General features: G+C 56.5%; 2 protein-coding genes across 2 annotated transcripts in view; one reads left to right on the top strand and one right to left on the bottom strand.

Moving 5' to 3' along the window:
- Positions 1-2,052, top strand: part of HSPG2 (heparan sulfate proteoglycan 2) — a 106,481-nt gene extending 104,429 nt beyond the window's left edge. Inside the window, exons 96-98 of the mRNA XM_024766869.1 lie at positions 114-197; positions 564-667; positions 814-2,052. Coding sequence (XP_024622637.1) covers positions 114-197; positions 564-667; positions 814-986 — 361 coding nt within the window. The 3' untranslated portion in view covers positions 987-2,052. The remainder of the gene's footprint in view (positions 1-113; positions 198-563; positions 668-813) is intronic.
- Positions 2,053-2,452: 400 nt separating this feature from the next.
- On the bottom strand, positions 2,453-11,321 carry LDLRAD2 (low density lipoprotein receptor class A domain containing 2). The gene is given in 7 exon segments (XM_024766868.1): positions 2,453-2,598; positions 2,721-2,903; positions 5,283-5,339; positions 5,342-5,413; positions 8,516-8,617; positions 8,620-8,937; positions 11,240-11,321. Coding segments are annotated over 7 exon segments (960 nt in total).
- Between the last annotated feature and the right edge of the window lie 1,030 nt (positions 11,322-12,351).

Below are 12,351 nucleotides of genomic sequence, written 5' to 3'. Positions count from 1 at the left end.
CCCCAGGAAGAAGCTGCAGTGCCCAGTGCCCCAGCTGCACACCACCACCACCGTCCCACACCCCCTCCAGTCCTGCCCCCTGCTCACACCCTCTTGGGTCTGTGTGACTGCAGCTACCAGCTGGGCAGTGGGGAGGCCCGCCTTGTCTCTGAGGACCCCATCAACGATGGCGAGTGGCATCGGGTGATGGCACTGCGGTAAGGGAGCCCCCCGGGCACTAGGGCGAAGGGCCCAGAGTCCTGCACTGGGACAGGACGCCCCCCATCATGGGCAGGGAGGCAGGCATAGAGCTCTGGGGAGACAGAACTTGAAGCCAGGGTCAGGGGAGAGCCCACCAGCCGGAGCACAGACTTCCAGGGCAGGACAGAACTGCATGGGGTGGGCGCACAAGCACCCTAGGGGACGGATGCAGCCTGTGGGACCAGATCTCACCCAGCGGACGGAGGGGGCAAGGAGCGGGGTCATGCTGCTCTGGCTGGTCTCTGTAGCAAAGGGAGGGGCTCTCACTGGGTTGAGAAGGACGGGGGATCGGTGGTGAGGGGCCTGACCCCGTTCCACTGCAGAGAGGGCCGGAGAGGCTCCATCCAGGTGGACGGAGAGGAGCTGGTCAGCGGCCAGTCCCCAGGCCCTAACGTGGCAGTCAACACCAAGGGCAGCATCTACGTCGGTAAGTCTTGAGCTCGGGCCACGTGCAGGCCTGGGGCCGCTCCTCCAGGTCGGGGAGGGCCAGGGGCTCCGGCAGAGGTAGAGCACGGGGCCTTCCTCCCCCCACCTCCTGGAGCTGACAGGCCCCGCCCTCTCCCTTCCCCGCAGGTGGAGCCCCCGACGCGGCGGTGCTGACCGGGGGCAGGTTCTCCTCGGGCATCACGGGCTGTATCAAGAACCTGGTGCTGCACTCTGCCCGGCCTGGCACCCCGCCTCCACAGCCACTGGATCTGCAGCACCGCGCCCAGGCGGGGGCCAACATGCGCCCCTGCCCCTCGTAGGCACTGCCTGCCCCACACGGACTCCCGGGCAGCGCCCCAGCCCCGCAGCATCGACTATATTATTATTAATATTATTATTATGAATATTTTGTAAGAAACGGAGGCGATGCCACGCTTTGCTGCTACTGCCCTGGGCTGGACTGGAGGGTGGGCACGCCACCCCACACAGGCACACCTGGGCAAAGCCACGGGCTGCTGGGCAGGGCGGGTTGCATGGGAGCAGGTGCCTCAAAGGGTCACCAGGACTTGGGGTCGGCCACGGTGGCTGAGCAGGCTCAGAACTGCCCCCACCAACAGAGCTCCCCGAGGTAGTGCTGGTCTGCCCGTTTCTTCAGCCCTTGGGCAGCCCTCATTTCTACAGGAGCCAAACTCGGCTTCCAGCCTGGAGCCTCACCAGCTACCCGGAACCTCGCCAGCTACCTGGAGCAGAGGGCATCGCAGTGGCCTTCGCCACCCTCCTCCGGGTTGGGAAAGCTCTTTAGTGCTAACTGTGGTGCAAAAAGCAGCTCACCCCTGGGCAGGCAGCCCCCAGCCCTGCCAGCCCATGTCCCAGCGCCCCTCCACCTCCGCCTAGCCAGCCAGGCCACCGGCCCCTGGCAGCCTCTCCCCTCCCACCAAGCCCTCCTGGCCTGCATCCCTCCCACCCCACACCTAGCCCAGGGCCCCTGCCCTGAGGGGCTGCAAGGGAAAGCCCACCTCAACTCTTACCAGGAGCTGCTACAGGCAGAGCCCAGCAATGAGAGTGTCTCCCTGCCTGCACCAGGCCACGTCCCCCCACTGATCTGGAAGTGAAGGCCCAGGGCATATGGGGGGAGGAGAGCATTGGTGGTCGGAAAGAGTTAATGCCTTGGGTAGGGGAGCCGGGACTCATGACTGGGAGGGACACGAAGGGGGCGTGACAGCCCTGCCCCATCTGTGGGAGCCCCAGGGCCCAACTGGGGGCAAGCGCCCTCCCCACCAGCAACCCCCAGAGGTGGGTCCGGGACGCCTGGCCTCTGTGTCCTAGAAGGGACCCTCCTGTGGTCTTTATCTTGATCTTTCTTAATAAACGGTGCTATCCCCGCCAGGGCTGTCTCCTGTGTCTTTGACTACGACTGGACTCGTGGTACCTGAGGGTGGGCCAGGATGGGGCAAAGCAGGGCAAGTGAGGTCCGGGCGTGAAGCAAGGCAGCTTCAGGGGAGCGAGGCCCCTACTCCCTGCCCTTCACTGATCCAGCCGAGTGCCAGTCAACCATGCAGGTTGCAGGGTCAGCTGCCTCCTGTGGCCTTCACCATGACCCTGTGAGGCAGGAATCATCCCATTTTCCAGAGGGGCAGACTGAGTCTCGGAGGGTTATATGATCTGCCCAAGGTTAGACAGCCCTGTGGGGGGTGGGGGCAGAACTCGGGGACTGTCTGACCCCAGAGCCCACTCTCCTTCCTCTGATGCCCACAGCCTCTCTAAGGATGACCCCCCCCGACCTGGCTCACTCAGCCGCAGGCCCCCAGGGGCCACCTGGCCAGGACGTGTGTAACATGGTACACACCACCAGCCCCCCAAGCCAGCCGGCTGGAGGAGCAGCAGCTCCAGAGGAGGCCCACGAGGAGGCCAGCCACCCCGGTGGCTGGAGGCCTGTAGAAAGAAAGAGCACTCAGGCCTCAGCCTGGGCCAGCTGCCCCCACCCATCACTGGAGAGGGACAAGTGTGGTCTCGGCGGAAGGAGCAGCGGCAGCTGACAACCAAGAGCCATCTACCTTCCGGAGCGGCGTCCTGTTGTGCAGGGTCCCGGCGTGCTGGGGGGCTCCTCTCAGCTGCAATCCCCAGGGGGCCCACAGACCCCAGAGCTGGGGGAAGAGTCAGGGGCCCGGCGGTACCATCATCCGTACTCCCTTCCTGGCTGGGCACCGGAGAGGGACCGGCAGTGGCAAATAACAGCTCTGACACACTGAGATCTGCCCCTTGCAGGCTATGATTATGTCTCGTTTAATCCTCCCCAAACCTCTTAGTGTTAGTATTTTTATTTCACAGATAAGAGAAGTGAGGCACAGAGACGTTAAGTCACCTGCCCAGATCACACAGCTGGAAGTGACAGGGGTGGACTTGAATTCACAGTCTAGCTCCAGGGGCTGGGGGTGGATGAATGGAGCTACTTCTCAAGGAGTAATGCTGTATTGAGCATTTTCTCTGCACCAAGAACCGTGCTCTGTGCTGGGCCCTTCACCCACAGGGTTTCACTTAAAGTTCATGACAAATCTGAGAGGTTAGGTTTATCATCCCCTGTTTACGGATAAGGAAACGGAGACAGAGAGGTTCATTCTTCCACTCATTTGATGAGTATTTTTTGATCACCTGCTACTGTACCCCAGGCATTGCTCTAGGGACTGGGGGATATGACAGTGAGCAAAACAGACAAAAAGGCCCCCATGGAGCTGGCGTTTTAGTGCGAGGCAACACAGAACACAAATTCCACCATGTGTCAAATGGAGACAGGGGCTACGAGGGGAAATCAAGCAGGAAGGAGGGACAGGGCGCGCGGCGAGGGGCAAGGTTGCTACTTTTCTTTCAATTGCGGTAAACTCTACAAAACACAATGTACCATTTTAACCGTTTTTAAGTACAGTTCCGTAGTATTAAGTCCATCCATATTGTTGAGCAACCATCAACACCATCCATTCTCAGGACTGTTTTCCTCTCATAAAACTGAAACTCTGTACCCATTGTGAATAACTCCCCATTTCCCCTCCACAGCCCCTGGCAACCATCATTCTGCTTTCTGTCTCTTTGAGTTCTCTGGATGTCTCACCTAGGTAGAATCACATAGTATTCGTCCTTTCGTGACTGGTTTACTGCAGTCAGCATAATGTCCTCAAGGTTCATCCATGTTGTAGCATGTGTCGGCATTTCCTTCCTTTGTAGGGCTGAACGATATTTCATTGTGTGGACATGCCAGGTTTTATTTACCTGTTTTGCTTTCAATGGACACGGGGCTGCTTTTCGTGTTTTTTTTTTTTTTGGCCGCACAGCTTGTGGGATCTTAGTTCCCCGACCAGGGAACCCGTGGCCCCTGCAGTGGAAGCACAGAGACCTAACCACTGGACCGCCCAGGGAAATCCCAGGGTTGCTATTTTTAAACAAAGGGGTAAGGAAAGAGCTCATGGAGAGGGTGAGGGTTAAGCCAAGACCTGCAGAAGGCAAAGGAATGAGCATGTGAACCTCTGGGAAAAGCCTTCCAGGTGGAGGAAAGAGCTAGTGAGAGACCAGAGGCAGGACAAGACTGGAGCGTGGAAGGAGCTGCCAGGGGCCGGAGTGGAGGAGCTGTTGGAGCAAGCGAGCAGGTGGGAGGTGACGGGCCAGGTCACTCAGGGCCTGGGGGCCCCTGGGAGGCTTGTGTGGGCTGAGTGAGGAGTGAGGAGGGGACACGGGTGAGAAGCAGGACGCAGGGCCGGCTGTGGATCATGAGTTCAGTTTGGGGCAAGTTAAGTGTGAGACCCGCCTGCACAGCCACGTGGAGATGTCAGGTGGGGAGGTGGTTATATAACTAGTGTTCGAAGACGAGTCCAGCTGGCGATACGGTATAGAGGAGAACGAGGGGGGAACAGGTGTGGCAGCGGGAGGAGAGGACATAGGGCCCGGGCCTCTGGGCACAGAGCATAGTGTCCGGGAGGACCCTGAGGAGTGCCTGGGGAGGGAAGTGTGTGGGCTCCCGGGAAGCTGGGTTTTACCCCTCAGCCAGGTGCATTTTTGCAACGAACAAGCTGTTCAACAGGACATGGCAACCCTGACTGGGAGTGGGGCATGTCCAGATTCCTAAGAAGGATAATCAGGGGTGACCTAGTCTGGTCCCCTCTGTCCATCCACAGAGGTCATTCCTGGTTATGTCACTCAGTGACTCTATGACCTTGGGCACGTCATTTCTCCTCCCTAGGCCTCAGTTTCCCCATCTACAAAATGTGGGAGTCAGGCTGGATCAATGGTTTTCAAAGTCTTGAAGGTCAAACTCAGGTCTCTCAGTGGGACATCAGTCAGCCGCGGCCCAGGCCTCCCACGTCCAGTTAAGTAGAGCATCTCTCCTTGTGATGTCTGGGGCCTCTGCAAGGCTCTGTGCAGGAAAAGCTTCCACCACTGAAACGACATTTGGAAGCAGCTGGATTCGATCACCATTTGAGCTCTAACATCCTCTGGTCCTCAGGCAGTCTGGTCTGAATGGATTCCCCACTACTGTGCTTCACCTCATCCTCTCCTGCCGCACCCGTGCCTCCGGCCTCCAGCTTCTAACCCAGCTGCTCAGCAGGACCCAAGCCACACCTGTCACTGACCTCTGCAGTTAGCTGCTGCCCAAGAAGCCTGGTCACTGCCGTCGCCACAGTTGTCCGTGCCCAGGGATCGCACGCCAGCCTCGGGGGGATGCACCTGCGGTTCTGCCATTGGAAGTAGGCACAACAGCATCCTGGGGTTGAGAGGGGAGGCACGACGAGGACGCTGAGCACCGCAGAATGTTTGGCCCTATGGGGAGGGGATGCGGGAGGTGTGAGCAGGAGAGGCTGTCTCCATGTGCGTGCAGATGAGGGTACGGATGAGGCAGGTGTATGATCGTAAAGATGATGATGGGGATGGGGATGATGACGGCAGCTAACATTTATTGAGCTCCTATTCCAAGCCAGGCGTGGTTCACATCCCAGCTCATGAAGTTCTTACATTAACCCTGTAGGGTCAATACTATTATCAATCCCATTTTAGAGATGAGAAGACCGAGGCCCAGGGAGGTTAGGTCACTGGACCAAGGCCACACAGCTTGTATCTAAGCAGCAGGATAGGAATTCAGCCCCACGCTCCTGAGCACTGTGGCACCCAGTGTGCACGCACAGCCTATGGTAGCCCAGCAACCTGAACATTCCAAACTCATTCCGGCTCGCGGCACTGCACCTGCCATCAGCCCTGCCCGTAACTGCATGGCTTGCTCCCCTCAGGTCTCCACTCAAATGTCATCGTGTTGGAAGGCCTGCCCTCACCTCCACGTGAGAACGGCACACCATCCCTCCCCCACCACCCCTTTATCTGGATTTGGGTTCCTCTGCAGCACTTACCACCTCTGCAGATTATGGATTTGATTGGTTCTTTGTTTATGGTCTGCCTCCCCCACTAGAATGTCAGCTCAAATGGGGCAGGGACTTCTCTTTCATTCACTGCTGCATGTATCCCTGGAGCCTAGAACAGCACCTGGCACAAGGGCAGGTACTCAATCTTTGTTAAATGAATGAATAGGCACACAGGTGAGAGAAGGGTATGACTTGGTGCACAGGGTGTGGCAGACAGGTTTGGCTTACCCAGCACCCCATTCTGTGGAGAAAAGCTGGTTCAGGAGGGACTGACCAATACCATGGCTCAGAGGTGGACATGGGGATCAGAGCATTCCATTCCTGGCCCCGGGAACGGACACATGGCCCATGTGACTAATCAAATTTGGCCCCGAGGACTTTTGCTAGAACCATAAGAAAAGATCTTCGCGGTTCCCTGGCATTGGTTAGGACTCAGCTCTTTCACTGCTGGGGGCCCAGGTTCAATCCCTGGTCAGGAACTGAGATCCTGCAAGGCACTCGGCGCAGCCAAAAAAAAAAAAAAAAGTGAGAGAGAGAGAAAAGATCCTCGCTCTTTATTTCACTGAGGTGAGAGTTATAAGGGGGACTGTGGGCTTGGAGCTGCAGGGTCACCTTGCTGCCAAGTAGAAAGAGGAACTGGAGCTGCCTGAGATGGAAGCCAAAGAGACCCAGTGCAATGCAAAGGGAGAGAACAAAGAGATAGAGCCCAGGTGGCATTCCTTGATCTCCTGAATCAAGCTATAGCTGAACAAACACCTTAATATCCCAGTTATAGGAGCCCCCCCAAATTCTCCTTTGGCTTAAGCCAAATTGACTTGGGGTTTTTTCATGTGCAAATGAGAGTGAATGCTCTGATTTATAAAAGATGTGCAGGGGTAAGAGTGAATATCTATGAGAGAGAAAACACAAACAGTAATCCAAGTAAAAAGTGGTGAAAAGTGATCCAAGGAAGTCAGAGTTGTGACAGGGCTTCGCCACTGCCGCCTGCTTCCGAGTCCAACCCTGCTAAACACAAAGCAGCCGCAACATGCTTGGCTGGTACCTCACGGAAGGTGAGAAAGGGAGGGAGGGAGGAAAGGAGGGAGGGAGGGGTTGATTTCCAATTAGCCTGCGAGATCTGCTTGCAAAACAATATAATAGGACCCTTGGCAGGCTACAGCCCACAGGAGCCAGAAAGGGGAACCCAGGCACCATCAGTCATGGCCCCAAAGGCACACATGAGACAGCAGGGGGTGCTCTCTGACCAGCTCAGGTTGAAGGGCTGTCCGCGGCCTGGCGTGTCGAGGTCCAGCCCTGGTGAACCTGTGCTGGCTCTCAGAGGCCCCCCTGTTCTTGCCTTGAAGTGCTCACAACCCCATGTTTGTTTTGTTTTGTTTTGTTTCTTTGCGGTACGCGGGCCTCTCACTGCTGTGGCCTCTCCCGTTGCGGAGCACAGGCTCCGGACGCGCAGGCTCAGCGGCCATGGCTCAGGGGCCCAGCCGCTCCGCGGCATGTGGGATCTTCCCGGACCGGGGCACGAACCCACATCCCCTGCATCGGCAGGCGGACTCCCAACCACTGCGCCACCAGGGAAGCCCCAACCCTATGTTTAATTCTCCAGTCTGGATATTTTGCCAGCGAGGGCGATGATGCTTCTCCGAGGTTTTGGAAACTTCTGGGCTTTGGCAGCTCCTCTGCTGAAACATCAGTGAGTGTCTTCAGTCCTGGGGAAACCTGCTGGGACTAAAGCCCTGACTCAACTGGAGCAGAGGACAAACTCTAGCAGTTAAAGCCCAGCTCCTCCACCTCTGAGCTGGGAGTCCTGTGGCGCTTCACTCAACCTCTCCAAGCCTGTTTCCCATCAATAAATACGAGGGTATGAGCACTGGCCCAGCAGAGCTGCTGTGAGAACAGATGGGATCTGGCATAAGAAGGGCCACAGGCAGTGCTCAACGAGGGATTATTATTATCAGTTCCCTTTCCTTGCCTAAGTGGGTTTCTGTCACTTACAGCCACCAGAGTCCCAACTCTCGGCCCCTCTGCAATTGGGTGGACCCAGGACAGAGAAGCCAGTGTGCGAACATGAGAGTGTGTGAGCTGCATGGCAGTGTGCAAAGTGGTATTGTGTACAATGAGGTGTGCATGATGGGAACTGTGTGTGGGAGAGAGTGTACAGTACGCCAGGCCTGTGGGTTGGGTGTTTCAGTGTGTGAGGTGCAGGTGGGTGTGCCAGGTGTGTACGAGGTGCGAGTTGTGCGCAGGTACGGTGGGTGCTGGAGTGTGAGGTGTGTGAGTGTGTGGGAATCGTGTGGGAGTGGGAGTTGTGTGTGAACAGGTGAGGGGCTGGTCCGTGCATCCATGGAAGTCAGGTTTATGGGGCTGGCTCTTTGGGTCTGGACCGCCCCTTCCTGAAGCCCCTGACCCTGCCGCCAGGCCCCAGCCCCCGCCCTCTCTCAGGACCAGCCCGCACCCACCCAACCGGAAAGAGGAGACTTCGCCTACGAAGTCCACGCGGGGCTGGCGGCCTCTGGTGACCAGGCGCAGGCCCAGGAAGTCCCCGGAGGACGCCACCGGCCCAGTGATAGGCCGCAGAACCGGGCCCCCAAGGGCCATGGCGCCCCCGGTGGGCCCTCGTAGAACTGCAGGTAGGACCCGGGTGCGCAGGGGTCCTCCGGCGCCGGCGCCGGGGAGGAGGTGTTGGGCGCCGCCGGGGTCAGGCTGTAGACCAGGAAGAAGCGGAACTGGAAGCGGATCCTGTCGCCGGGGGTCGCCGCCCGCATCCAGAGCCTGCTGTCGGTGTCCGGGGCCACGAAGTAGAAGCGGCGCGACGCGGAGTGCGAGCGAGGCAGCAGCCTGTCCGCCTGCCACGTCCGGCCGCACAGGTCCACCAGGTAGGCTGCGGGGAAAAGCACCAGGAACCACGCGGTCCCGTTCCAAGCCTGGCCCTGCCTTCTGCCCGTTGTGTGACCCCCGAGTGAGTCACTCAGCCTCTTTGAACCTCAGTCTTCTTGTCGGGAAAATGGGGATGATTGAGCAATGTCAGAATTTTTGTGAGGATTAAAAAATGTAATTCAAGTCCTCAATCACGTATTCAAAAACCCTAGGATGTGTTTCAGAATTTTTCAGATTTTAGAAAGATATATAATATGTTGCAGCCCCAAATGGAGTCTGCCACAGCCTTCCACGATCAAACACATTTTCTAGAGCAATTGTACAGAACATTTACCCTAAGTAGGACAAATACAGACTGTAAACAGCCTCCTGTCAGTTCAGGTCAGGTGTTGCCAGTTAGTTAGCTAAGAACAAATTTTGGTTGTCAGAGCTTTTCATATTTTGTAGTGGAAACTAAAGGATTGTGGACGTGTGTGGGTTCAGTGCTTAGAGTGGTGCCTGGCATTTAATGAGCATTACGGAAGTGTTATTCAAGGATGGGGGAGGGAATTTCCTGGCCTTCCCTCCGGTGGTTTGGACTCCGCACTCTCACTGTGGAGGGCCCAGGTTCAATTCCTGTTCGGGAAACTAAGATCCCACAACCCTCGCAGTGCAGCCAAAAAATAAAAGGATGGGGGAGACACGGTTGGGCACCTGCCCAGCCAACAGGCATTCCGTTTCTCCTTGCTAAGAGAAACTTAATTCCCCTCAGTTATCAGAGAGCCCCCCTGGTCTTTGGCCTAAACCAAGCCTTGTAAACCTAATTCCATTTGCCAGGTTTAGGGATTGGCCTGTGAACTGATTCTGGCCAATGACATTTAAGGAGAGGTTTGCTGAGCATTCCTGGGAAAGATTTTCTTCCCTGATTTTTAAAAAAAAAAAAAAAAGGAGGGAGAGCTGTGTGATGAGGAGCCCCTTTTTCTTCCTGCTTTTGAAAGCTATTGACTGAGGATGCGATGCCCAGAGCTGCAACAGATATCTTGCAAGGATGAGGTCATGAGAATTTGGAGGAGCCTTGACATGGTTGAGCTGATGAATTAACCATTTCTGGACTCATCTATGGCCTCTCTTCTTAAGTGAAATAATAAATGTTACAGGCTCCGGACGTGCAGGCCCAGCGGCCATGGCTCACGGGCGCAGCCGCTCTGCGGCATGTGGGATCTTCCTGGACCGGGGCACCAACCCGTGTCCCCCGCATCGGCAGGTGGATTCTCAACCACTGCGCCACCAGGGAAGCCCTGTCCTATGGTTTAAGCTCTGTTTAGTCTGGTAACTGTTACTTACAACCCAAAACATCCTCACTGGTACAGGGTTGTTGTGAGGATTAATGAGATAACGTATAAGTACTCAAACCATCTGATTTTTGTAAGGATAGAAGGAGAACAGGACGTGGCTTTTCTGGTGCATGGTAGGGGCACCAGTGGTGCTTGAGGACAAGCCGGGATGTGGGTCTTTGGGGGAGAAATTCTCCGTTAGGGCTCAGGATGTGGGAGCATCTTCTCATATCTGTGCAGACCTACTAAAGCCAGAACCTGCCCTGGAGGCACACGGGACAGGCGGAGGTTCAGAGAGTGGGTGAACGAGCACCTTCTATGAGCTGGGCACTGTCTATGTGTCTTGCATGGTTTATCTCACCTTATATGCACAATAATAATAGCCCCTTAAGGCAGCGGTCCCCAACCTTTTTGGCACCAGGGACTGGTTTTGTGGGCAACAGTTTTTCCACAGACGGAGGTCGGGGGGTGGGGATGGTTCAGATGGTAATGCGAGCGACGGGGAGCGACGGGGAGCGGCAGATGAAGCTTCGCTCTCTTGCCCACCACTCACCTCCTGCTTTGAGGCCCGGTTCCTAGCAGGCCGAGGACTGGCCCTGGGGGTTGGGGACCTCTGCCTTAAGGGGCAAGGGCCTATTATTCTTTTCATCTTACTGCTGAAGAAACCAAGTCTTAGACAGTGGAAACAGTAATGTCAAGGGTGTGTGTGCGAACGCAGGGCCATCTGACTCCAAAGCCCACAGTGTTTCCCGGTGCCAGACTGCCCCACCCGCCCCCAGACACCTGCTTCTGGGTGACTTGGAGCTCCAGCCACCCAGAGGGGTGGGGGTGGACTTGAGGGTGCCAGCCAAGACCAGGCACAGGGTTTCCCAGTGTCCCCCAACTCAAGGGACCCCAGCTCATCAGGGTGAGTGCTGATTGAGGAAACACAATCTCAAAGGGTGGTGGGACCTGAATCTCCTGCCTGCCCCAGCCAAGCCACCTTGTACTCACCTGTGTGCAGAGCAGACACAGTCAGGGCAGTTGCCCCCAGCAGGAGCAGCCTTTGGGGCAGCTGCAGAGGACAGGCTTCCATCCAGGCCCTCCTGTGCCCAGCGATGGGGAAGACCTGCAGAATCTTCAGTTTGGGGTCTTTGGGGAGACTGGGGTATAGGGGCCTGGTTAGGCCAGTGGAGGGATTGGCAGGATACAGAGAGCAAGGGAGGCAAGTACGCCAGCTCCTCTGGTCTCTTCAGTGATGTTTGTGCTCCCTGTTCCAGATCCTTCTTCAGATCAGGATTGTGTCTAGGGTTGCCATGGAGATTTGGGACTGGGGCTGGAGCCTGGGGAGAGAAGGCAGGGAGGATGTCTGCTCATCCCCTGCCAGACAGGAACCAGGAAACTCAGATCCGGTTCAGCCACAGGGCTTCTGGGAGGGGGACCCACAGCCTCAGAGAGCTGCTGCCTTCCTGGAGAAGTTGGCATTTTAGGGCTGAGCTTAAGGGAGGCCCAGGACATCAAAGGGCCTCTCTGAGGGCCTAGAGAGGCAGCAAGTGGTGAATGAGCACTGGCCCAGGAGTCTGCTCTGTTTTACAGACAAAGTATTCCTGCCTCAGGGCTTTGCCCTCACCATTCCTCCACCTGGGGTGCTCCTCTCCCATGGAGGTCCATGGCTGGCTTCTCCGGCTCACTCAGATTTCGAGCTCACATGTCACCTGCTCAGACCACATTTCCCTGACCACTTCTCAGTCTGAATTAGTGTTCTCCCTCCCTGTCACTCAGTCCCATGTCCGTGAATTTATCTCAGCACTCACTGGAATTACTTTGCTTATTTATATCTATCTTGTATGTATTGTCCTTTGACCGCTCCCTACCCACTAAAATTGTGTTCTGTGAGTGTCTTGTTGTTCTCTGAAGCCCTAGGTCATAGAACAGTGCCTGGCACAGAGCAGGCATCCAGGAAATAAGAACGAATGTGTGGGGACTTCCCTGGTGGTACAGTGGTTAAGAATCCACCTGCCAATGCAGGGGACACGGGTTCAAGCCCTGGTCCGGGAAGATCCCACATGCCGCCGAGCAACTAAGCCCGTGCGCCACAACTACTGAGCCCGCACGCCACAACTACT

This window comes from Neophocaena asiaeorientalis, unplaced genomic scaffold (genome assembly GCF_003031525.2).
Source record: "Neophocaena asiaeorientalis asiaeorientalis breed wild unplaced genomic scaffold, Neophocaena_asiaeorientalis_V1.1 scaffold79, whole genome shotgun sequence".
Taxonomy (NCBI): Eukaryota; Metazoa; Chordata; class Mammalia; order Artiodactyla; family Phocoenidae; genus Neophocaena; species Neophocaena asiaeorientalis.
The sequence above is the reverse complement of the archived record's forward strand: the minus strand, read 5'-3'. Positions and strand labels throughout refer to the sequence as shown.